Source organism: Rhineura floridana, chromosome 7 (genome assembly GCF_030035675.1).
Source record: "Rhineura floridana isolate rRhiFlo1 chromosome 7, rRhiFlo1.hap2, whole genome shotgun sequence".
In the NCBI taxonomy this organism is placed as follows: Eukaryota; Metazoa; Chordata; class Lepidosauria; order Squamata; family Rhineuridae; genus Rhineura; species Rhineura floridana.
In genome coordinates this window covers 82857008-82883382 of record NC_084486.1, presented here as the reverse complement: position 1 = coordinate 82883382, position 26375 = coordinate 82857008, and the positions used below count along the sequence as shown (strand labels likewise).

Below are 26375 nucleotides of genomic sequence, written 5' to 3'. Positions count from 1 at the left end.
TCTTCTTGGCCCTGGTGGTACCTTTTCTGATCTGCGGTATGCACTCCAGTTGAGCTTCTAATATAGTGTTTTTAAACAACTTCCAAGCATTTTCGAGTGATGTGACCCTCTGGACTTTGTTTTTCAGCTTTCTTTTTACCAATCCCCTCATTTTTGTGAAGTTTCCTCTTTTGAAGTCAAATGTGACCGTGTTGGATTTTCTTGGCAATTGGCCAGTTACATGTATGTTTAATTTAATAGCACTGTGGTCACTGCTCCCAATCGGTTCAACAACACTTACATCTCACACCAGGTCCCAGTCCCCACTGAGGATTAAGTCCAGGGTTGCCGTCCCTCTGGTCGGTTCCATGACCAACTGGTCTAGGGAATAGTCATTTAGAATATCTAGAAACTTTGCTTCTTTGTCATGACTGGAACACATATGCGGCCAGTCTATGTCCGGGTAGTTGTTAATTAAAACAAGTTGCCATAAAAGTAATCTGAAAACATTATTTATTTATTTATTACATGTCTATCCTGCCCTTCCTCCCAGAAGGAGCTCAGGGTGGTAAACAAATGATAAAATTCTAAAAACATCTTAAAAACATCTCAAAACCAAAACATCATAAAAACCTAAGGCTGCAATTCTATGCACTTACCTGCGAGTAAATCTTATTGAACTCAATGGAACTGTTGACAGATTTGACATGCATAGGATTATGCTGTTAACCATCAATGAAGCACTACTGAAACATTCCTAAGAGTGTGCACACTGAAAATTACTCATGTAATGCTGAAAATATAACCGAGGAACCTGTTTTGGTTTCCTTATTTTAACTTTGATCTTTGTTTAAAGCAGCCGAAGCTGAACATTTGCTACAGATTGTGACTTAAAACTACAACAGGAAAGCCTCAAGAAGAGAATAAAGGAGTGCCTGAATCTAATTAAGTGTGATGACAGAGGACAGACCCCTCACTTCCCACTCAGACCCTCTATGCAGAAGTGTTTATATATGTTTAAGACAAGCCAATGTATAAAAACAATGGTAAAGCTGAAGTTGAACATGACAACAGATTTACTTACATGAGGGTTAAAGCATGAAGTTGTCCTTCGTTAAAGGAGCAGCTGGGAAGTGCTCTGCTGTTGAGCTTATGCAAAATGCACAAAGCTGCTGTTTGTGTTTGTTCGAAGTTATGGGAGGTGGGCCGTGCATCCCAGCATGCAGAGAACAAAGCCTACTTGCATGCAACATCTCTTACTCCCACCCACTGGTACTTAGAATGAGGGACCGAGCTGCATCATCTGCAGCCAGCTGAAGAGCAGAACAGGACATAGGGGCTTTAAAATGTGATAAATGATCGAAAAGGGAGACCACATAGCCCATAAATGCAAAAAATTGACAGTGCCAGGGAATTCCTAAAACGGAGGGAGGAGTCCATTTATTAAAGAGAACGTTTGGAACACACCAATGACCTACCACACCAACAGAAAACTGCTCACTGGGAAGAGGACTACACTATGCTATGGGTGTCCATGGGGAGGGGGAGGAGAGGGGAGGCCTGCCATCCCCATAATCTCTGCAGCCCCAACTTTAATTTTCCAAACGCAAGTCTCTACTTTTGTAGAGCCTAAGACATTATTATCTTCAATTTTTTGTGTGTGACAAAGTAGTCTATACCCACCCGTCAGTGTTTTTAGCCAATGAAGGAAGGCACAACGATTGACATTTAGGTAAGCAGATCTAGTGAAACTGACAAAGAGAAGATTAGAGTGACACATCCAATGACTGGAGAAGGAACTTCTTGGCTCATTTTTAAGCCTTTTATCTTGGTCTTCCCTAGTGGAGAATTGATTGGTGCCCCATGAATATTCAAAAACCAATGTTAGAAGCAAAGTCAGGATTTCAGGTCTCATTTACACCCCCTCTCCGAAAAAGTGATTCCTTCTGCCTGAATTTGTAAACATTTTAAAAATGACCCTGCCAGTTCAGATAAACTCCATCATTATAATACTTATATTGTAAGCTGTCACTAAGAGAATGTGAGTTACACCAGCCTTGCAAAGGAAACCCAGCCATTCCAGTAGGCAAACAGAAGCCATTGCCTCAGGTGAAAGGGGCAGCGAATTTGCACCCAATGAGTCCCGGCTTGCTTGCTTGGCTGGTGGCCCACCCACCAAGCTCTTTTAATGCTCTGCAGAACACCTGCCCCATCCCCATGGTGCCTGGAGCAAATTTAAACTTTAAATTAAAATTTAAGAGAGAATTTCTAGCCACTCCAGAAAAGCGGCGGTAGCACAGGCACTCTCCCAGGCTACATCATCCAGAATGACTCATCTGAGGAAGGGTCCTCAGAGGTGAAGTATTTACTCCACCCACTCCCTTCCCTACCCCTGAAAAATTCTTGCGTACTCCCATGCACTAAAACTCTCCCTCCAACGTGCTTCTACATTCAAGGAGCTGTTTTTTCTGTATTATTGTTATTTTTTACATGGAAGAGCATTCAAGAACGTGATCCCTCCCCTGGATATCTGAAGTGGTACAGTCCAGAATTCTTATCTAATGCTTTGAAAGTAATAGCATAAAAAAAACCCTGAATTGTACAAGTGTGCTCTTCAGCCTCATCATGCAGGGAATAAACAATCACAACTCACCATGTTCCATTCTTGTCTTCACTAATTTCTATGACCAGAACTGGGGCAAATTTGTTTCTCTCCTGGTATCATTCCCTGCCCATCTGTGCTCTTCCAATGGCTGGGCGAAACAATGGTATTAATGGCCCTCAGTTGCACTGAGGCTGTTAGAAAGAAGATGACTCTGAAGAAAAGCTGCATGTTATTTCTCTCATTACTACTACAGCTGTATGAGTCACATCAGGCTCTTTTTGTCCCAGCCTTATTATATTAGGAACAATCCCTGGGAAGATTTTGGTTCCAAGGAGGGGAAAAGTTGGCAGAAATAATCTAATTCCCATATGTTCTGCATGATTTTGAAAAGGAAACTGTCTTTAGTTTTGAAGGCCCAACTCAATGTCAAGAATGGTTCTACCAACCTGAAGAAAAATCAAGAGTTTTTTTTTTCCTGTGACTGCCCCATACACTGACCCAGGAATGTCTTGGAGGCTTTTTTAGCATCCCTTTCCAGGTTGGTGGTAATATTGTGGTTTTCTGCTGGACCAGAGCTTGGAAGTAACTCATTATTTTTAACGAGTTACTTGTAATTAGTTACAATTTTAAATAACGAGTGGGTAATTCCATTACATTTGGCAAGTAAAGGAACGACTAGTAATTTCCCTACTTTTCAGCTGCAACTTTAACGTTTCCATGTTAGGTTGGACATTACTTGGGGGCAGGAACAAGGGGAAGTCAGCTCCTGGCTGTGATTGGTTAACACAAGACATGTGCCTCACACTGATTGGACCTCTGCGCAGACTCTCTCTTCCCTTGTGATCTGTGTTAGGAGGCACGAGGAAAGAGGTGAATAGGCAGGGCCTACTGAGAGGAAAAAATGGATGCCGGAGGAAAAAGCCAGGGCAAGGACAACGGAGAAGGCAGCAGCAGAATGGCGAAGAGCTGTGGAGGTGAGTGACGATGATTTGTGTGTGTGTGTGTGTGTGTGTGCGCCCCAGTGTGTGTGTTTTTGGCTGGAGTCTCTGGTTTTGGGGGGGGCTGCGGCTCTCTGGCTACCACCCCTTACTCTCCGGACTCTCAGCTTCAATTAAAAAAAAAAAGTAAGTTTCTAGGTGGTCTAATTCCCGAGATATACACCAAAACGTAACCCCCCCTGCACAACTTTTTTTTAAACAGATCCATGCTCTAGCTACAACTCCCATCAGCCCAATCCAGTGGCCATGCTGGCTGGGGCTGATGGGAGTTGTAGTTTAAAAAAGTAACTTTTCAAAGCTCTGGCTGTAACCCCGCCCTTTCATGATTGTAGCCAATGACGCCAGAGTTGTGACTTGTTGATCCAGGCATGCCTAGGCTGAACGTCAGAATATGGTGGCTTTGAGTTTTTTGCAGTTTGCGTAAGTAATATGGCTTAATGTTTTTTTTCCTCTTCTGTCCAAGAGTCAGACCCTGGGCTATGAAATATGAAAGTATTTAATCCAATATCTGCTTTTCTGGGAGTAAAGCCATTTCTGGGAGTAAAGCATGTACCTGAACTCCATTAGGACTTGCTTTTGAGTAGACATGGTTAGGATTGTGCTGTAAATTAATGGGACGTGAGTAAACATAGTGCAGACTTGTGTTTGTGTTGTAAATCTCTCTCCCTCCAACCCTATTTTTAAAGAAATTAGGCAGGGTTTATCACAGTTTTTATTATGTAGGAAACTAATACTCATTTTTTTAAAAAATGAATCGTTTATTTATTTATTTATTTTTATTATTTGATTTATATCCCACCCTTCCTCCCAGTAGGAGCCCAGGGCAGCAAACAAAAGCACTAAAAACACTTTAAAAATCATAAAAACAGACTTTAAAATATATTAAAACAAAACATCTTTAAAAACATTTTTAAAAGCTTTAAAAACATTTTTTTTAAAGAAAAAGTTTAAAAACATATTAAAAAGCAATTTCAACACAGACGCAGACTGGGATAAGGTCTCAACTTAAAGGACTTGTTAAAAGAACAAGTTCCTTATCACTTGAGGCTGCAGTTTTCCCTGGTTGAGTAAGCCCCATTGAATACATTGGGACTTGCTTCTGAGTAAACAAACATAGGATTGCACTATAAATATCTTTACAGGTTATATAAATAAACATATTTGATAGTCATGCTTATATAAATATTTTCATAGAATCATAGAATAGTAGAGTTGGAAGGGGCCTACAAGGCCATCAAGTCCAACCTCCTGCTCAATGCAGGAATCCAAATCAAAGCATTCCCGACAGATGGCTGTCCAGCTGCCTCTTGAATGCCTCCAGTGTCGGAGATCCCACTACCTCTCTAGTAATTAGTTCCATTGTTGTATGGCTCTAACAGTTAGGAAGCTTTTCCTGATATCCAGTCGAAATCTGGCTTCTTGCAACTTGAGCCCATTATTCTGTGTCCTGCACTCTGGGATCATCGAGAAGAGATCCCGGCCCTCCTCTGTGTGGCAACCTTTCAAGTACTTGAAGAGTGCTATCATATCTCCCCTCAGTCTTCTCTTCTCCAGGTTAAATATGCCCAGTTCCTTCAGTCTCTCCTCATAGGGCGTTGTTTCCAGTCCCCTGATCATCCTTGTTGCCCTCTTTTGAACCTGATCCAGTTTGTCTGCATCCTTCTTGAAGTGCAGAGACCAGAACTGGACACAGCACTCAAGATGAGGCCTAACCAGTGCTGAATAGAGGGGAACTAATACTTCACATGATTTGGAAACTATACTTCTGTTAATGCAGCCTGATATAGCATTTGCCTTTTTTGCAGCCACATCACACTGTTGGCTCATATTCAGCTTGTAATCAACAACAATTCCAAGATCCTTCTTGTATGTCGTACTGCTGAGCCAAGTATCCCCTATCTTATAACTGTGCATTTGGTTTCTTTTTCCTAAGTGTAGAACTTTGCATTTATCCCTGTTGAATTTCATTCTGTTGTTTTCAGCCCAATGCTCCAGCCTATCAAGGTCCCTTTGAATTTTCTTTCTGTCTTCCACGGTATTAGCTATGCCCCCCAATTTTGTATCATCTGCAAATTTGATAAGCATGCTCTGTACCTCCTCATCCAAGTAGTTAATAAAAATGTTGAAGAGCAATGGGCCCAGGACCGAGCCCTGTGGTACCCCACTCATTACTTCCACCCAGTTTTGTCATGCTGTGTCCCTATAAGTATCCAATTGCATACTATGGTTGTACAATACTTCCTTTACATTTTAAGTATACCTTGGGGTAGTCATGGTTCTCCATTGTTTTCATCCTGAGGGCCAGATAGGCTGAGAGATGGTGAGTAACCCATGGTCACCCACTACACTTTATAGCTTATTTCCATTTTGAAAAATTAATTAAAACAATTTACATGCAGGCAAAATTTATTAAGCGGATTCACACAATATGTGTAAAGCACATCCAACTCGCATTTAAAGCGCATGACTTCCCCTAAAGAATCCTGGGAAGTGTCGTTTCCCCCTCACAGTTATAGTTCTCACCACTCTTAACAAACTGCAGTTCCCATGATTCTGTGGTGGGATTCATGTGCTTCAAATGGGTGTTGAATGTGCTTTAAAGGAATGGTGTGGATCTGCCCTAGGTATGATGTTCATTCAAGAGTGAATTGAAAAGAACAATTTTAAAAGATACTTCTTACTCTTACTCATTTTTCAGACCTCTTTCTGAAGTAAAGGGTCAAATCTGTAAAAACATTTGGAGCAGCCACATTAAAAGATAAGGGCAGGGTATTCCAGGCAGGGGGTTGCCAACCCTGCTTGGATATGGATGTCTTTGCAGAAGAACCCTAGTCAAGGTTTACCAACAGCACAGTCCAAACTATATCTACTTAGAAGTCAGTCCTGTTGAGTTCTATGGGGCTTAATCCCTTAGTAAGTGTGTTTAGAATTGCAGCCTTCAGGAGCCTCCATCTTTACTCCCCAAAGCTCCCATCTAACATCTCCACAACACTAGGCTCCTTTGTCTCTGCTGTGGCCTTCTGGTGACTGCCCTAGCCTGAAGGCACTCAACCCTTCTTGCTGAAAGCAGGTAGGCTAGATTAAATGTTCCCTACCCAGGCTCATGTATATAAAATATAAAAGATAAAAGATAAACGGCATTTTGTCAAAAGTATTTTTGTCTACATTTTATACCTCATCCTTGGTTTTCCAAGCTTGGCATGGAATGCTTCTCATACAGAATTAATTTGAAATGCTGCATATTTATTATCATAATCATCATATTCAAAATAAAAAATATATGTACCGCCTTCAAGTTGATTCCAACTTATGGTGACTCTATGAATAGGGTTTTCATGAGGCTGAGAGGCAGTGACTGGCCCAAGGTCACCCAGTGAGCTTCATGGCTATGTGGGGATTTGAACCCTAGTCTCATTTTGTTCTCACAACAACCCTGTGAGATAGTAGGTTAGACTGGCCCAGGCAGGGTTATTTAGTGAGCAAAAATGATGCAAATAGGATCTCTTTTAATTGTGCTATCGACCTGCTTACTTCCACTCTGACTGGGGGATCTTGCAGTATGGGGAAGAGATGGGGGCACATCACAGCTGAAGTTCACCCATATAGGAGCATTATCTCTTGTTTATTACAGAGACGCCTGTTGCAGGTTTTGCTGCTGAGAGCAGCAGTCAGTTAGTGCGGCCACTTGAGTCACAGCTTGTTGATCCTGAGGAGGCAAAACTAGAAAGTGAGGTTCAGAAAGGAGGCCCTGTGCACGAGGAGGAGGAGGGCATGAAGCAGTGCCAGTTGCCCACAGCCACATCTGCAGAACAGCAAGTACCATGGTTTGGCTTTGACAAAGCTTGTACATTTGTGAGCCAGAGTGGGGAAAATGTTGTTGTACGATGCAATTACTGCCTTCCAAGGATCAAAAATCTGAGATCAGCTGTTTCCTCCTCATCCAATGTGAAGAAACATTTTGAGGTAAGCCTTTGTCATGCTGGTCCTCAAAGAGTGTCCATTGTCTATTTATGTTTAAATTGTGAAGTTCCTCTTCCATTTTTTCTTGGATTCATGCTTTGTTCTTCTTCCTCAGAGGGCACACCCTGAGAAGCTGAGAGCAATTGAAGAAGCAATAAAGGCAAGGAGACGTGGCCTTCCTGAACCAATGCATGACACCCCTCCTCCCAAAATGCTGAAGCAGCAGCAGACAACCCTCGAGAGGTGGGGATCTGGCAGGGAGCCTGTCACCCAGAGCAATCTCGACAGGAGAATCATTGATTTCATTGTAGAGGAGACATTACCACTTCAGACTGTGGACAAACCATCATTCATTAATCTGGTTCGCATTGGACTCCCCAAAGATCTCACCATCATATGTGCCAAGACTCTGAGAGACAGAATTGAGAAGAGAGCATGCCACATGAGAGAAACTCTTGCAAACCGAATGGGTGCTGTGGCATATATAGCAACCACTGCAGATTGTTGGACCAATGGCAAGAAGAGTTACTTTGGGGTAACAGCCCACTACCCTGAAACGTGAGGTCGGGGCCTTGGCTTGTAAGCATCTGAAGGGGCGCCATACATACAATGTCCTTTCAAAAGCACTGCATGATGTACATGTGCAGTACAGGATCCACAACAAAGTTATGTGCACTAGTACAGACAATGGCTCCAACTTTGTGAAAGCGTTCAGAGTTTTCATGGCCAAAGAACCAGTGGAAGCTGCAGGCACCAGTGACGATGATGGTGATAACCAGGAGGAGGAGGAGGCTGAGGTGGAGTTTGTGCCTATCTGTGAGATCCTGGACACAGGACCTGAGGCAGAGGAAGAAGCTGCAGACTCAGGAGAGGATTTTGTTTTACCACCACACCAGAGATGTGCTAGCCACACCCTCAACCTTGTGGCAACACAAGACATAGAGGCCATGCTTTCTGACTCCTCCAAAAGTAGTCTTCTTGGTCCTTTCAAGAAACAGTTTCTTTCCTTGATGGGAAAGTGCAGCAAGTTGTGGTCCAAGCAGAACCAGTCAGCCCAGATTGCTGAGTATATCCGTGCGCAATGTGGTGTGTATCTGAAGGTACCGAATAAGACCAGGTGGAATTCCACCTTTGATGAGTTGAAGCAACTACATGAGCTCCTGTCAACTGTGCCACTAAAAATGCATGCCATAATGGACCGCTGCTCCTTGTCCAGGATCACAGCTGCTGAGATTGAAGTGGTACAGGAATACACAGAGATTATGGAGCCACTAGCCCAGTCCCTAGATATCCTGCAATGGGAGAACGGCATGTTCATGGGGTATTTGCTACCAACGCTCTGCAATCTGGACCGCAAGTTAGAAGGACTGGAAAACAAACCTGAGAGGTACACATACTGTTTTCAGCTGCTGAGAGGTGTGCACGAAGCCCTAAGAAAGCGGTTTGCAGCTATCTGGGAGGACAAGAGGCTTCTTCTGGCAGCCTGCCTACACCCTCGCTTCAAACTAGATTGGCTGGAATCGTGTCAGGCCACCACCCATACCAACAAGTAAGAACATTAGGGAAGCCCTTTGGGTGGATTACTCCAAGGGAAATGTTGTCTCAAGGGAGGCATCAGAGAGCTTAAGGTGGTAGGCAGGGGCTGGGCCTTTTCTTCCTGGGGCTCCTCATCACAACCTTGGGTTGCTGCAGGTAATCCTTAAGGGTCTGCTGTGCTGCCCCATGAGTGTGGTGACTTGGTCACCTTCCTACCTTCCATGTCATCATCCACAGGCTCAGGCTGGACCCTGAACCAGGGGACATGACAAGCATCAGGAAATGAAGAGCAGATGATGGTTTCCTAACATATATGTGTTAACATATCCTCTCTCTTTCTTAGATACACAATGGAAGCCTTGCTGAAAGCTGAAATAAAGATGGGTGTACTTAATGAGGACAGTGATCAGTCTTCAGATAAAGAGCAGGAAGGAGATGACTTAGAAGATGACTTCTTTAACTTTCTGCCCCAGGGCAAGAAGTCAGCAGTGGACACTGCTGAGGAGGAACTGGTGAGGTACCTGAGGTCTCCCAGCAGGGAAGTGTCATCACTCCATGGCTTTCCACGTGTGCTGCGGTGTTTTTTGCAGCACAACACAGGCATGCCTTCAAGCGCTGCAGTAGAACGCCTGTTCAGTACTGGTGGCAACGTAATGACTGTAAAAAGACATTCCTTGTCTGACATGCTCTTTGAGCATCTTGTTCTTTTGAGACATAACAGAAACATATTATAAAAGCATTTCAAGTGTAAAATTTGATTTCAAGAGTTGGGGTATCTTCATTACTTGGGGGGATGTGAGATTCTGTTATGCCATTATGTTAATCTTATGGATAATTTTTTTTATTCTACTACCCCCTGTGTGTGTGTGTTTATTTTTAATATTGTTTTAGGCTTCTTAGATGTGCAGCAGCCAAGGCCAGCATCTTGTAGGAGTTTTTTAAAAAAAGTAACTGAAATGTAATTGTAGTGATTACTTTTGAGTAAAAGTAAAGTAATCAGTTACTTTCAGAGCAATTGTAATTGTAACGGTAATTACTACTTTTTTGGGCCAAGTAATTGTAACTGTAATTTATTACTTTTTAAAAGTAATCTTCCAAGCTCTGTGCTGGACTAACATTAAATGCTGTATAGTATCCCAAGACGTGCTTGACAGAGACAGCTATTCATGATCACCTAGCGGCCTGGAAATTGAGATTTTAGTAAAGCTATCGTGAAGACCTGTGCAGGAGTGTATTATGTCCAGTCATTATCACACAGTAGAAGTCTAGAGGGAAATATATAACTTCTATAACTATAACGTTTTAAAAAGTGATTATACCATAATCATAGCAATACTCAGCTATAGCCCAAAACATTTTGCTGCCTGAAGTGGAGCCCAAATGCTTCCCTGTCTCCCAAGCCCAACACTTAAAAAAAAGTCTCACTGCACCATTCAGACACCAATTCCCGTCTTCACCTATTCTGACCCCATCCCCACCCCACCCTCTCTGGTGCTGCCTGATGCAAGTTGTTTCACCCTGCTGCATGGCAGGACATTTATTTCCCATTGATGGCCTTCACTACAAGTTAAATTTGGTGACCCATGAAAAAACAACATTACAACCTTATCCCATTCCCTGTCAAGTACCCAAATACTATATGGAGAAGGGGGGGGATGCACTGGTGCAACATTATTAGTCTCCACCTAACATGGATGGATGGTCATACTACCCTGAACATGCCCAATCTCATCTGATCTCAGAAGCTAAACAGAGTCAGGCCTGGTTAGTACTTGGATGGGGATCGCCTGGGAATACCAGATGTGGTAGGCTTAGAGGAAGGCAATGGTAAACCACCTCTGAATACCTCTTACCATGAAAATCCTATGAATATATCCAGAACAGATTCATAGGGTCACCATAAGTCGTAATCGACTTGAATGCATATAACAACAACAATATTATACAGCCACGAGAGTGACTGTATACTATAGTCAGCATGGATTTTTCACATTCCGTCATGTTAAATTGAAAATACCCCCATGTCATGCTGATGCTTCCCATAAGCTCATTTCAAAACAAAACCTTACAAAACTTATAGTCCTGAACTCAGAAACGCTTGCTTAACAATCCTGTAAGTTTTCATGGTGATACACAAAACAGTCAGAGAGAATCGAGAGTTTAAAGTGTAAAAAGAAAGAGAGAAAAGCAGACCCCTTTGGACTTTTTTCTGTCAAGAGTTCTCATAATCTGTTGAAATTCATTAAAAATCAGCCATGTTCACAGAATACTTGTAATCCTATTACTGACCTTGCCCCATACTCTGACCTTCATCTTTTGCAGTTTAAAAGTTAAAAAAATGCCTGGCTGATTTTTAATTAATTTAAGAAATTTTGGATGGAACCCAATTATAGTGTCGGGCATGCTCAGTAAGAACCAACTGTCAGTGTTCTAAAAGCCAGACTCCCAGCTGCTGGGCTTGCCTGATCAGGGGGCCACACCCACACCAGACCTTAATTTCACTTGAGACAGTCATGGCTTCCCCCAAAGAATCCTGGGAAGTGTAGTTTGTGAAGGGTGCTGAGAGGAGACTCCTATTCCCTATATCCAAAAGATTCATAGGGTCACCATAAGTCATAATTGTCTTGAAGGCATATAACAACAACAAAACAACAGGGATGGGGAGTGAAACAGGAGGGATATGTTTAGTTGGCATTGTGTTCACAATGTCAGGACAAGGAGGACCACTACATACCCCAGTGCAATGCTGAACTTCAGAAATACTCTCCCATTAAAGTATGACCCCTCCCAGACTGGGCAACTTGACCAGAAGCCCACAGATCCACACCCAAACATGGGCATGAAGAGGTAGAGACTGGAGAATAGAAACAATTGCTCTTGTCTTAATTTAAGCCAATATGTCTTTGGGTTGTATTCAGCTAAATTCTATTCAGATTAGACCGACTGAAATGAATTTACCTAAATTAGTCACGCCCCTATAATTAACAATGGATACAACCCTGTGTTCTGTTGCATAACATTTACCAAGGCAGAAAGTCAGTCCAGAATTTAGTCCTGATGGGGATGAAACCACGTTCACAGGGTGCTATCTAACATTGGGTATAATCAGAGTACACACACTGAAATCAATGGATTTAAGTCCATTGCTTTCAATAGGTGTACTCCAAGTATGACTTACTTGGTCATCATCCAAGGTGTTTACGCCTGCCTATATTATTAAAGTAAATATTGTATGTTAATTTTTTTGCGCTTGTGCTTTTGTTTTGCTGATAGATACAAACACACCAGTTTTCTTCCAGATCAGATGCAACTTTCTTATTTATTTATTTATTTATTGCACTTGTATACCGCCCTATAGCCGAAGCTCTCTGGGCGGTTTACTGCAATCAAAAACATTAAAACAAATATACAATTTAAAACACATATTTTAAAAACAATTTAAAACACAATTTTAAAATATAAAGCAATATAAAAACAATTTAACAATTTATAGGTCATTTCAAATGGTGCACACTGTTAGTTTCCTGACTCACTTAGAAACAAAGCATATATTGCTTTCTGACAAGTTAAGATCTAACCTTCTGGACAGTTCTGCCAAACTAAACATGAATTCTTTAGATTGAAATGTCACAAACTCCCCTGTAACTTTCAGCTGCAATGTTCAGTGCTTGGCCAAACATCCTCCCCCAGTCCCCATCATCATCCTTATGTTTGTTCTCTGGCTGGAAACTTAAAAAGCGCCAGGCATCCCCTATGAAAAATTAAGCACTACATGGTGCAAAAGGTGTCCATTTTCATGCATTGGGTAAAGACCATATTTTTCAACCCTCCCTTTCACCACTGCCACTCAGAGATGGGCTAGGAGCCAAGCCTGTGCTGGTAAGCTTGTTTTTCTATTTAAAGTGTTCATTTTTATTAATAACCCTTTAATGTCTACACACCGGCACTATAGGAGTTGTATTTCCATGTTATGTCATCGGGAGCTATTAGGTATTTAATTCCTGAGCCCGCAAATCCATATGGACATCATTAAACAAATATAGCACAGCATTAAAACTCTGCTCCACAAAGACCCTAACCAAAAATAATAATTCCCATCCCCCAGCCAAGGTCATGGGAAAGTGAAACAGTCAAGGAGAGGAATTTTAGCTCTACTTTTTTTCCCTATGTATATAAACCAAATACTAAGCATCAGGCAGTTTTTGGTGAGCAATGGGTTGTAAGTTGTCCAAAGTGGGATCTTGTTAATGAAACTGGTGAAGAAACTAAGGCCTGATCTACAGAGAATGCAGGCCATGGAGAAAAGCCCTTACCCATACAAGCTTTGCCTGTGTATCCAGTCATATTTAAATACATGGCCCATGCTCAATATTATATTTGTGTGTTATTCGTGTGTCATTGAGGGCCTTGGCATGTGTGCTGCCGGCATGCTAATTTTACATAGAAATGGTCCAGATTATGTGGTGAGTATATATAAATACACATAGAAAGCTTACATGGATAATCGGCTTTTAATCTGCAAATATATATTTCAGAACATCCCTTTCTGCTGATCTGTAAATTTCAAACGTATGAAGGAACAGGACCATCCTAGAAGTGGAAAGCAACACCAGAGGTATTTGACTGGATATATGCTGCTATGTCTTTGCTACCTTTCTTCCATGTATCCCAATAATTATAGCTAACTATGATTAATCATGTCCTATATTCACTAACAGGCAAAAAACCTTGTGGTTTAAGAACATACCTATAGTCCACAGATATTTCTATCAAACTTTTAAAAGCAGGAAAATTGGGCAGCTATAATAAATGCACCAGGGGAGCAGGAGACCTGACCTCCTCTCTGAGATATTGTATAGGTACATCCTTAAACTGCAAGGTTTTTCGCGTATTAGTAAATTTCCCTGCTTTTTAATCCAGGAGGTAAGAAATGGGATCCTGTCCAAGTTGACGATCATTTGCATGCTTATTGAGTTCAGTGGGATTTACTCCCATGCAATCATGCTTAGAATAGGTAAAACTGACCAGGAGGGAGGGAGGGAGGGAGGGAGGGAGTGGGCAGAGGAGGAGGAAGAAGGAAGAGGGGAGGGGAGGGGAGGGGTGGAGGAAGGGAGAGGAGAGGGAGAGGAGGAGAAAAGCAGGTCTGATCACTTGCATGCTTATTGAGTTCAATGGGATTTACTTCTATGCAATCATGGTTAGGATGGGAAAAACTGACCATGGGGGAGGAGGAGGGGAAAGGGAAGGAGCAAATTGGAGGGGGGCAAAGGGAGGGCAGGTTTGATCATTTGCATGCTTATAGAGTTCAATGGTATTTACTTCCATGCAATCATGCTTAAGATAGGTAAAACTGACCATGGGAGGAGGAAGGTGAGGGGGCGGGGGAAGGGGAAGGAGGGGATTGGAAGGGGATGGGGATGGGTAGGGAGGGGCAAAGGAAGGAGGAGGGAAGCAGCAAGAGGGAGGGGATAGGACAGAGGAGGAGGGAGGAGGAGGGAGGGTAGGTTTGATCATATGTATACTTTTTGAGTTCAATAGAATTTATTTCTATGCAATCATGTTTGAAAATGGAAATGGACTGCCTTCATGTTGACCCTATGAATAGCGTTTTCATGGTAAATGGTCGTAGTCCAAGGGAGGAGATTGGATGGGTGGGCACTGGGCAGAAGGGAAGACCCTTTCCCTTCCAAAAGGAAAACATTGTGAACAGTATCATTGCTTTTCAGCGTTTCCCCCACCTTTTTATTCTACAGCAGGCGCATGTAGCCTTCCAACCAAATTTAAAGCAAAGCTGTCCCTGGCCACATCCACACCAGGTCTTTAGTTCACTTTGGACAGTCATGGCTTCTCTCAAAGAATCCTTGGAAGTATAGTTAGTAAAGGGTGCCGAGAGTTGCTAGGAGATGCCCTGTTCTCCTCATAGACCTTCAATCAGAGTGGCTGACTGTTAAACCAGTCTGGCCACTGGAGCTCTCTCAGTGGAACAGGAGTTTCCTCTCAGCACCCTTCACAAACTACACTTCCCAGGATTCTCTGAGGGAAGCCATGGCTGTCTCAAGTGAAATCAAAGTCTGGTGTGGGTGTGGCTCCCTGATTAGGCAAGCCAAAGAGCTGTGAGTCTGGCTTTTAGAACACTGACAGTTGGTTCTTACTGAGCATGCCCGACGTTATAATTGGGTTCCATCCAAAATTTCTTAAATTAATTAAAAATCAGCTAGGCATTTTTTTAACTTTTAAACTGCAGAAGATGAAGGTCAGAGTATGGGGCAAGGTCAGTAATAGGATTCCAGGTACTCTGTGAACATGGCTGATTTTTAATGAATTTCAACAGATTATGAGAACTCTGAGAAAAAAGTCCAAAAGGGCTCTGGATTTTCTCTCTCTCTTTTTAGACTTTGAACTCTCAATTCTCTCTGACCGTTTTGTGTATCACCATGAAAATTGAGAGGGTTGTTAAGCAAGCGTTTCTGAATTCAGGACTATAAGTTTTGTAAGATTTCATTTTGAAATGAGCTTATGGGAAGCATCGGAATGGCATGGGGGTATTTTCAAGGTTACATTGCGGAATGTGAAAAACCCACACTGGCTATAGTATACAGCCAGTCTTGTGGCTGTATAATTTGCCTGTGAAGGGCTCTGGCCCTGCCTATCACCCCTTGTGGCTGTATAATCCTGATCATGTATAGCCTTTCAGCAGCAGTGCATAGCACTCAGGCATACCACCAGCATTAGAACTCTGATAAAAAATGATTGTGCATATAAAGCGCTGGTGGTGTTCAACTACACTTTTTGGGATGAGGTGGGGGGTTGGCCCAAGTTTTTAGAGTTTGAAGTTGTGCAATAGTCTGGAGCACAAAGAAATGCACTAAAATGTTTTTGTAGTTAATTTTCTATGGAATATCTGTCATGCATCCAAATTTAGCTTAAATGTCCCATTAGAACCAGCAAGAATTATGTATATATTGTCAGATGTCAGAATGCATTTGGATTTCCATCCATTTCTCTCTGTGTCTTTCTCTCTCTGTGTGTGTGTCTCTCTCTCTTACGCATGCACGCACGCACGCACACGCATGCATGCATGCACGCACGCTCGCTCACACACACACATACCAGGAGGTTGCTTCTGCCAACTAAGGTTGCAACAACAATAATGATGAAAGTGGTGAAATGAAATTAGAAAAACACATTGAAATGTGATAGACTGGGAGGTTTCATCCCATAAAATGAAGCTAATGTTTAAAAAATATTTGTTTCCTCCTACATTTAGAAACAGCAAAGTACAGTATTTCAGAAGTGTTCTGTTCCTAATCCTCTGCAAGCATCATAACACACTCTTCACCAACATGGCCTCTGATATTTACATCTGGAAGATGTACGTACTACCTCCCTGAAGCCTGAAAACAACCTTTAAATCTCCTATTGTCCTTGAACCACTTCTTTTTCAACCACTTGCTCTAACTCCCCAAAGAATTGAAGGATCACTTATCTGTCTAGTTTCTGATGCCTCTTAAAGTTGTTGCACACCTTTCTCAACAGGGGCTGTTAAATTTAATGGTGATTTGTTGTTGTTATGTGCCTCCAAGTCAACCATGACTTATAGCAACCCTATGAATCAGTGACCTCCAAGAGCACCTGTCATGAACCACCCTGTTCAGATCTTGTAAGTTCAGGTCTGTGGCTTCCTTTATGGAATCAATCCATCTCTTGTTTGACCTTCCTCTTTTTCTACTCCTTTCTGTTTTTCCAAGCATTATTATCTTTTCTAATGAATCATGTCTTCTCATTATATGTCCAAACTATGATAACCTCAGTTTCATAATTTTAGCTTCTAGTGATAGTTCTGGTTTAATTTGTTCTAACACCCAATTATTGGTCTTTTTCGCAGTCTATGGTATGCGCAAAGCTCTCCTCCAACACCACATTTCAAATGAGTTGATTTTTCTCTTATCCGCCTTTTTCACTGTCCAACTTTCACATCCATACATAGAGATCGGAAATACCCAGGTCTGAATGATCCTGACTTTAGTGTTCAATGATACATCTTTGCATTTGAGGACCTTTTCTAGTTCTCTCACAGCTGCCCTCCCCAGTCCTAGCCTTCTTCTGATTTCTTGACTATTGTCTCCATTTTGGTTAATGACTGTGCCGAGGTATTGATAATCCTTAACAAGTTCAATGTCCTCATTGTCAACTTCAGATGGTCAATATGGACAATCAGTAGTATACATGAATTAGTAGAATTTTTAAGGAGGACTGGGAGAAATAATATCTGTAGATGGTACCACTAGTATGGCCAAATTTCACAATCCATTTCTAGCCTTTTCCAACCACTGACATACATTTTAATGACTTCAGCCTCATCACTGTCTGAACAACAGGGGCTTGATCTGTGTATTGAGATGGATAAGAGAACAATGGAGGCTTTTATTTTATGCTTCTGGGCAGCCTAAAAGAACTTTGCAGGAATGGAGCCCAGCAGGGCTGCGATATTTCCACCACCACTCAGTATCAGCAAAAAAGATTAACAGATTAAAGGCCTCACCCAACAAGCCAAGTCCGTGTGCACATATTCAGGTCTCATATCTAAGGAACTATTGCAAACTCAAGATCATTTGAAGTATATTAATTACCTTCTTATCCTTCTTCTAATCTCACAACTTCAAGTGGCTGAAGAATGATAAAAGCAGGAAGAAGAAACTTATATATTTTTTTCTGCCTATACTCATAACGTGGTGTTTATTCATACTGATGCAAAAGAATAAATGAAGTCAAATAAATAGCATGTGTTTCTATAACACAGATATGAAAATATTTTAAAACTTTACAAAGAATAAGTCTATGGCCTAAGGCCAATAGAATATACAATAATAGCCAAACAATCTTATGTGGCTTCACAATACTGAAATGCAGGCACTGTGGCTGTGAAGCACAGTAGTCACCTACAGAAAAGTGTTTCCATTGGCCACACCTGGAGGGGGAATGGGTTGATCTGCCGATTACTTGTGAAATCTCTTTGAAGCAAATTAAAAAAAATGTGCTCAAGCTGATCCCACTAGGTTTTACAGTAAAAAGGGGTGGGGTTTAACTAGCATCATGTGCCCCCATTTTCAGAAAAGACAGGTGGAGACACACTGTAATTGGCACAACAATAAGTGTCTCTGCCCTGTATATAATATCTGCCCTGTACATAATATCACATCAAGGTATTCTGAAATATCTAGCTGTGCTGTCTAAATATACCTTTCAAATGCTGATTACACCACAGCAATGAAAAACACAGATATGGCTGCCCAAAACTTTGATTCTTGAAGAATCTGTGGTTTATCACAGATGTTTCAGAAAACATGCCAGATGCATTTTGACTTTTTCAAGTCTTTTTCAGTGGCATAACATTGGGAAAGGGCATCTCTGTGTGTATGGGCTCAGAGCTGCAGATTTTTGTAGTTTAAGAAAATAAGTCTAAGGCTCTTCTGCATTACAGCAATGTCCAAGCCCTGACGGCTCTCAGTCCTTACTTTTGTCATAAAGATACACTCTATGCTGCTCTGACCTATTGATGTCTTAGGAGCATATAACTAGGATTTCCTACAGTGTAATATTAAGAATGTGACCCTTAGAGACACTTCACTGGTCACTTAAACTGGGGCAGTTTTATTTTTTTAAAGTTCATTTATTTTCCAGTTAACAACTTATACAAAGATACTTTACTTATTGACGAGAATTCCATGATGAAAGGAGGCCACTTTTAACTTAACGTTAAAACAAAAAATAATTTTGTCAATGCAGCCATGCTGTCTTTTAAGAATTTACAGATTCTTAACATTCTGTTCTTCAGTGTGTCATTCTCTACTCCAAATCACTGGATTCCCCTCCATAATCCAGCAACGTAATTGCTTTTGGTTCCAACTTTAAACCTATAATCTTTTTTAAAGTAATAAGGAGGTCAGATTACCAGCAAGTAGTTTCCAGTGGTTTCCTGACGATTTTTCAGAGAACCAACAAGACTCTAATTAAGAACAAATGCAATTGGACAGATATAATAGCCTGAGGTTCACCGCAATTCTTTGATGTTAGCTTTCTAAGGAGGGTGCTGAAATCTCTTGAATATGGGATATATAACTCATCTGAGTCTTGCAACTGCCCTTCATTGGCTTAGGACAGAATACTTCAATGCAACTATATACCCACTACTGACAATATGACTGTCACAAACCATATAGCTTGAAGCCTGATTTTCTGAGTCCAAGTTAGTCCCTCTACACAGAGTAAATTTTTCTCAGTCAGCTCTTGAACAACTGTCCATGCTTAACAGGCCATAGGTTCAACACAGGCACACAAGACTGGACCCAAGTGACCTATATCCTGATGGATGTAGCAACAAAACGAAGCATTTATTTAGTGCTCTGGTATGTTCAAAATGTCTTCTCTTCGTGCCCCCCCCACTGCTCCTTGATAACTTGAACATTCATCCTGATCATCTCACTGACCCAGCTACCTCATGCCTTTCTCTTCCTAATTTCCTCCTTTGCCGCGTGGTTTTGGGCAAACTTTCGCACTCAGTGCCACGGCCATTATCTCAGTCTCCAAGAATGATTGTTTCTCTGACATGATCACAGCTATAATGGCATTTCCTCTGGTAGTTGAGGCCCTGTTCTAAAAGTCAGGTCTAGAGTTATCTGTGAAATTTCAATTAAATCAGAAGCTTTGATAGTTCGATAAGTTGCCTGTCGTTTTGAGTCAACACATGAGGTTATTTGATCCGCTGTTTGCGTTTCTGGGGGCAGAGTGCATCAGAGACCATCAGTGCAGACAGGCTGAGAGACAGATGATGTGGTGATGACTTACCAAGCAGTTCTTGACATAACCTCTACAGATGAGGAAGTGTTTATCTACCATGTACTTGAGAAGTTTTATTGGCACCTAAAAGGCATCTACTTATCTTAAGAGAAATTAAAAGGAAAAACCTTGTTCAGATATTTTCTTCAAATAAGAAATTGTTTAGAGACACTGGGCTGTTTTAAATATAGTGTCAAACCACAGCTTGGTGCCACATGAAGGAGACTTTAAGGACCTTCAGGCTTCCTCTCTCTTCTTTCTCCTCCCTTTCATGCCAGGGTCCCTTTCTGGTTTCAGGCCAGAAAATGTTTGCCATTGCTTCTCAACAAACAAACTATGGTTTGCCTTTGCTCTGCAAACTAGTTTGGAAACTAGGATGAAACTGTGGTTTCTAATCCTAGTTTACAGGGTAAACACTAACCATAGTTTGCAAGTTGTGGCAAAGTGGCAGACAGTGATTTGCCACAAACAAGGAAGGGGGGAGGGGACTGAAGACTGTATGGGGAGGAGAGAATGGACGAGTCCAAAGGTCACACAGTATCAGATCATAATTTAATACTACGTCTGAACCAGACCAATAAGTACTTCTCTTCCGGATTGTATATATAGAATATGTGAGGGGCTTAATACATAGGCTCAGGTACAAAATAAGTGGATCTCATTCTATTTAATAAACATTAGTCAATTAATCATAAACGGCAATTAATTAACCCATTAATCAATTAAATGTACGTAACTTTACATATGATTTTTTTAAAAGCATAGTATTGTATCAAACTTAGTCATACTCAGAGCAGATCCATTGAAATTAATGGGCTTAAGTAACTCACAACTAACCTGAATCCATTGATTTCAGTGGGTCTACTCTGAGTAGTGAATCAGATATAGTCCAGCCTTTCTTCATTTTAGATTATGAATGAATGAATGAATGAATCTTTATTTTTACCCCGCCCTTTTTCCAAAGCTGGAACTCAGGGCGGCTTACAAATAAAAACTACACATAGGTAAAAAAACATACAAAAATATACAATTAAAACAGAATTAAACTATTCGCGACATTAAAACCATGAAACATACACTTAAGATACTAAGACAATTTAAAATATTAAGAATAGGACCATAAAACAATACAACAGACCTTATCAGGCCCTATCTTAAACATCTTCTAGTCCAATAGCCTGTTGGAATAAAAAAGTATTTGCCTGCTGACGGAAGGATAGCAAGGAAGATTATGCATGTTTGTATTGCAGCAGCCACTATTTCAGAAATGGTATTCCTTCTCACATCAGACAAAAAGGAAAATGCTTCATATGAGATGGCACCAGCCATCTGCAGTCTTTATAAATAATAACATTAATTTTAAAAAAGTAAATGTGTTGCCTGATCAATCAGTTTTTAGTCAGTCAAAAGATGCGCAATCATGCATACATCTGAGGAAAAGAAGGTCCCACTTCCTTCCATTTTTAAACTCACAAATAAATCTTTACATGTAAAAGGAATGTTGGTGTCTGATGTCCTCATCCTGATCTAGAGGTAAAGGAGATTATCTGGCTGAACTAACAATGTAAATTCAATTATATACAATGGCAAAAATGTTCCGATCTCCAAAAATATCAATTACCTTGCTAGAAACCAGAGAACAGATCAATATGTACAAAAAAGGTTTTCAGAAAAAGTTTTTTTTTTCTTGAAAGCAGAGTGCATAGTACATAAAAGAACTTTGTTTATGCAGAATATTATAGAATCAATTATACAAGGTGCTATCCAATTGTGGTGTTCCGTTTGCACAATAGATTTCCTCTTGGGCAAGTGGGACTAACTCTTCCTGTCTTACCCCATGAAGCCACTCATATGCCCAAAATATCTACTCTGAAGGATTGGTGGATATTGGGTAGTGCAGTAAATCTGTCCGTTGGGGCTTGCTCCAGATCTCAAGGAGTCCTACATGGGTGTGCTTCCTGGGCCACGTCAGCCAACAGTAACACTATCTTTACCAGGCAGTTTGGATCCACCACTTCCATTAGCACAATGCACCTGATATAGCATTGCTACAGGGTACTGTGGGAAATTTAAAATGGTGGTTCCAAACTACTGGGCATGGAGGATTGATAAATGCAACTGTAGGCCCTTCCAGGGTGCTAGGAGCCCAGCTGCTGCCCAAGGATGAGAAGCCTGCTGTCAAGAAACAAGAAAGGAGTGGCCTTAGAAAGTGCTGGTGCTTAGATGGTAGGGAGGTGTTGTATTTGCTTTAATGTCCTACCACATTCTTCTTCCTAAAGACCAACTACACATGAGCTCTGTGACTGGATTTCCATGGAGAACTCCAAATTTGATTCACTAATTGGAAAAAACCTGGTGGTTTAAGAATGTACCTATAGCCCACAGATATTTCTATCAAACTTTTAAAAGTTTAAAATGATTTCTTATAGGAAACTTCACTGAAATTGCAAAGTAAATCAGACATATTTAAAGTGACCATCTGAACTATATCAACTGTCTTAATAATGTTGCTTCCTCCCTGTGAAAACAAGATAAGCACAGCACATGTCTTCTTTCTATTATTTGAGCTGATTGCAGGGGTTGCCACCACTCACCATATGCTCAGAGGCACACTTTACCAAATTCTTCCAAGCTACACAGCAAGTGAAAGACCAGCCCAAATTGTGTTTGCATTTTGACAAATTTGTAGGGCAGTAAAATATCTCAGAGAGGAGGTCAGGTCTCCTGCTCCCCTGGTGCATTCACTATAGCTGCCCAATTTCCCTGCTTTCTAAAGTTTGATAGAAATATCTGTGGGCTATAGCTACGTTCTTAAACCGCAAGGTTTTTTGCCTATTAGTGAATGTTCTTATTGTTCACCAAATTAATCCAGTGTGCCATAATAATCCATTTCAGGAATTTGGAGGGGGGAGGAGGAGGAGGAGGAGGAGAGATAAGTTGAAACAGTCAACTTTTTTGCTTAAGTATTAAACACAGAAGTCTAACAAAAACTGAAAAGGGGAAGGACCGGATTGGAGGGGAGCAAAGGAAGGGGGAGGGGAGGGCAAGTTTGATCATTTGCATGCTTATAGAGTTCAACGGTATTTACTCCCGTGCAATCATGTTTAAGATAGGTAAAACTTACCATGGGGAGGAGGAAGGGGAGGAAGGGGAGGGGGAGGAAGGGAAACGGGAAGGAGGGGATTGGGAGGAGATGGGGAGGGAGGGGAAAAGGAAGGGGGAGGGAAGGGGCAAGAGGAAGGAGATAGGAGGGAGGAGAAGGGAGCGTGGGTTAGATCATTTGCATACTTTTTGAGTTCAATGGTATTTATTTCTGTGCAATCATGTTTGAAAATGGAAATGGACTGCCTTCAAGTCGATCCTGACTTATGGCGACTCTGTGAATAGGCTTTTCATGGTAAACACTATTCAGAGGGGTTTTACTATTGTCTTCCTCTGAGGCTGAGAGGTAGTGACTGGCCCAAGGTCACTGAGTGAGCTTCATGGCTATGTGGGGATTCAAACCCTGGTCTCCCAGGTCGTAGTCCAACACTGACCCAGGGGAGGGGCAGGGAAGGGAGGGGGAAAGGAGGAGATTAGGTGGGTGGGCACTGGGCAGAGGGGGAAGCCCCTTTCCTTTCCAAAAGAAAAACATTGTGAAAGGTATCATTGCTTTTCAGGGTTTTCCCCACCTTTTTATTTTACAGCAGGCACATGTAGCCTCCCAACCAAATTTAAAGCAAAGCTGTCCCTGGCTACATCCACACCAGCCTTTTATTTCAGTTGAGACAGTCATGGCTTCTCCCAAAGAATCCTGGGAAGTATAGTTAGTGAAGGGTGCTGGGAGCTGCTAGGAGATGCCCTGTTCCCCTCGCAGAGCTTCAATCAGATTAGCTTACTGTTAAACCAGTCTGGCCACTGGAGCTCTGTCAGTAGAATAGGAGTCTCCTCTCAGCACCCTTCACAAACTACACTTCCCAGCATTCTCTGAGGGAAGCCATGACTGTCTCAAGCAAAATAAATGTCTAGTGTGGGTGTGGCCCCCTGATTAGACAAGCCAAGCAACACTGACAGTTGGTTCTTATTGAGCATGCCCGGCAATATCATTCAGCTCAATACAAAATTTCTTAAATTGATTAAAAATCAGCCAGGCATTTTTTTTAACTTTTAAACTGCAGAAGATGAAGGCCAGAGTATGGGACAAGGTCAGTAATGGGATTCCAGGTACTCTGTGAACATGGCTGGTGTTTAATGAATTTCAACAGATTATGAGAACTTTGACAGAAAAAAGCCCAAAAGGGCTTTGGGGTTTTTTTCTTCTCTTTTTAGACTTCGAACTCTCTATTTTCTCTGACTGTGTTGTGTATCACCATGAAAATTGAGAGGGTTGTTAAGCAAGCGTTTCTGAGTTCAGGACTATAAGTTTGTAAAGTTTTGTTTTGAAATGAGCTTATGGGAAACATCAGAATGGCATGGGGGGTATTTTCAATTTAACATTGTGGAATGTGAAAAACCCACACTGGCTATAGTGTACAGCCTCTTGTGGCTGTATAATTTGCCTGTGAAGGGCTCTGGCCCTGCCTATCACCTACCTCCTTGGCACCAGCCACCACTGGGCAAAGTGCCAAACTGCTAATAACAGTCTGTTGGGAAGTGGTATGTAACACAAATGATATATTTATTGGCAATGTTTCAGATGAATGGCAGGTATATTTCTGTTCATCAGAATCTGCTCTCTTATTCTGATTGATTTTGCTTTCTACTTCTAAAAAATAGGCTGTCAGGAAATTGTATCCGACACGGATCATAATCAAAGTCTTGCAAATCATCTTTGAGCGTGAGTACATCTGGTAAGGTGGACGGTAATTAAACATTGGTTTTTCACTGGCAGGATTTCCCTCAGCTGATAAAGCCAATACTTTGATGACTTTAATGATTCCATGGAAGAACACAATTAGGCAAACTAACAAAGCGAGAAAAGTTCTGTCCTCTGACCTATGATTAAACCAATGCCAGTTTGTTCAATTTTCCCCTTGCAGAAGCATGTGGATGCACACACGCACACACACACACACACAGAGAAGCTTACATTTCCCAAATTACAATCTCATTTCCCTGGGCTTTAAAAGCTTAAAATAAAACTAAGTGTTCTCCCATCCTCTGGATGCGATAAAATGCAATGACCTTTAACTTCCTTCCTCATTAACAAAATCACAGAAGTGTAACAGCAGAAAGCAACAATAGGACTTACTCTTTAGGAGGGTTTAAGTCCTCTGGTCTGGTCTCAAAGAACCGAAAGACTTCATCACACTGAGAAATGTGAGGGGGAAGCTTCACCAATGCCTGTATTATATATATAGAGAGAGAGAGAGAAAGGGAAAGACTTTTTCAAAATAAATAAATAAATCTGTAAACAATAAATCTGGACTATTCTGGCTCAAGCATTTTAGCTTACGAACTTGGTCATCAAGCAGGTTCAGAGCTGCCACCTGCTGTCCCTCTACTTCAGTCTTCCTCAATCTTGGGCATCCAGATGTTGATGGACTGCAATCCTCATCAACCCCAGGCAATTTGACTAATGGTCAGGGTTGATGGGAGTTGTAGTCCAGCAATATCTGGGAACCCAAGTTTGTAGAAGCCTGCTTTAGTTGGTTATTCCAAGTCAGTCTTCCCCAGCCAGCATAGCCAATGGTCAACGATGATGGGAACTGTGGTCCAAAACATCTGGAGGACACCAGGTTGAGGAAGGCTGTTTTACGTTTACCACATTACCAACTGCCTTCAGTTTCTTGCAGTTACCATTTATCCCTATATTAGTACTGTTGGGAAGCTTCAAGAGCAGATTGGGCAGGTAATGCATGCGTTTAGATGATGGAGGGTGTTCCACTTGATCTCTCACTCATCTCCACCTGTGATGGGGAAATTGTGAATCTTGCTTGCTACAGCAAGTGAGAAAGAAAAGTGGTTGAAAGAAATGATGGGTCACTGGAATAAGAGACTCAAAAACTATTGTTTTAGTGCTGGTGAATTTTTAAAAAGAAAGGCACCATCTTTTCTAATTGTATCATTAGCTGGCGCAAAAGAAAGAAAGATGCTTATGCTTTATATTTAAACAAGCACTAGGACTAGGTGTTTTGGGTCAAAACATGTTTATAATACTAGTTCATTTTTTTTAAAAAAAACATTCCCTGACATTATAATCTCATTTATTCCATAATTCACTTAAAAATGGCTTGCTGCAACTTTGAACCTTTGATCTATTGTAGTTAAAGATGGGCAAGGTGCCATTTTATATTTCACAATGCCTCCAACCAATTAATTTACTTTAGATTTATATCCTTCCCTGTTTCAAGACAGTGTAGTGCTTCGTGGTTTGGACCTCGATTAAAGGTTCAGATATGCTCTGATCATTTTCTGTGCAAAATGATGCCATGGAGATAAACCCAAATTATTTATATATTTTTTAAAATATTAGGAATACT

At 41.3% G+C, this 26375-nt stretch overlaps 1 protein-coding gene across 3 annotated transcripts in view; it reads right to left on the bottom strand.

Moving 5' to 3' along the window:
• Window positions 1-26375, bottom strand: part of SH3PXD2A (SH3 and PX domains 2A) — a 426239-nt gene that overhangs the window by 205519 nt on the left and 194345 nt on the right. For all 3 annotated transcript variants that reach the window (XM_061636089.1, XM_061636087.1, XM_061636088.1), the window contains exon 5: window positions 25145-25236. In XM_061636089.1, coding sequence (XP_061492073.1) covers window positions 25145-25236 — 92 coding nt within the window. The remainder of the gene's footprint in view (window positions 1-25144; window positions 25237-26375) is intronic.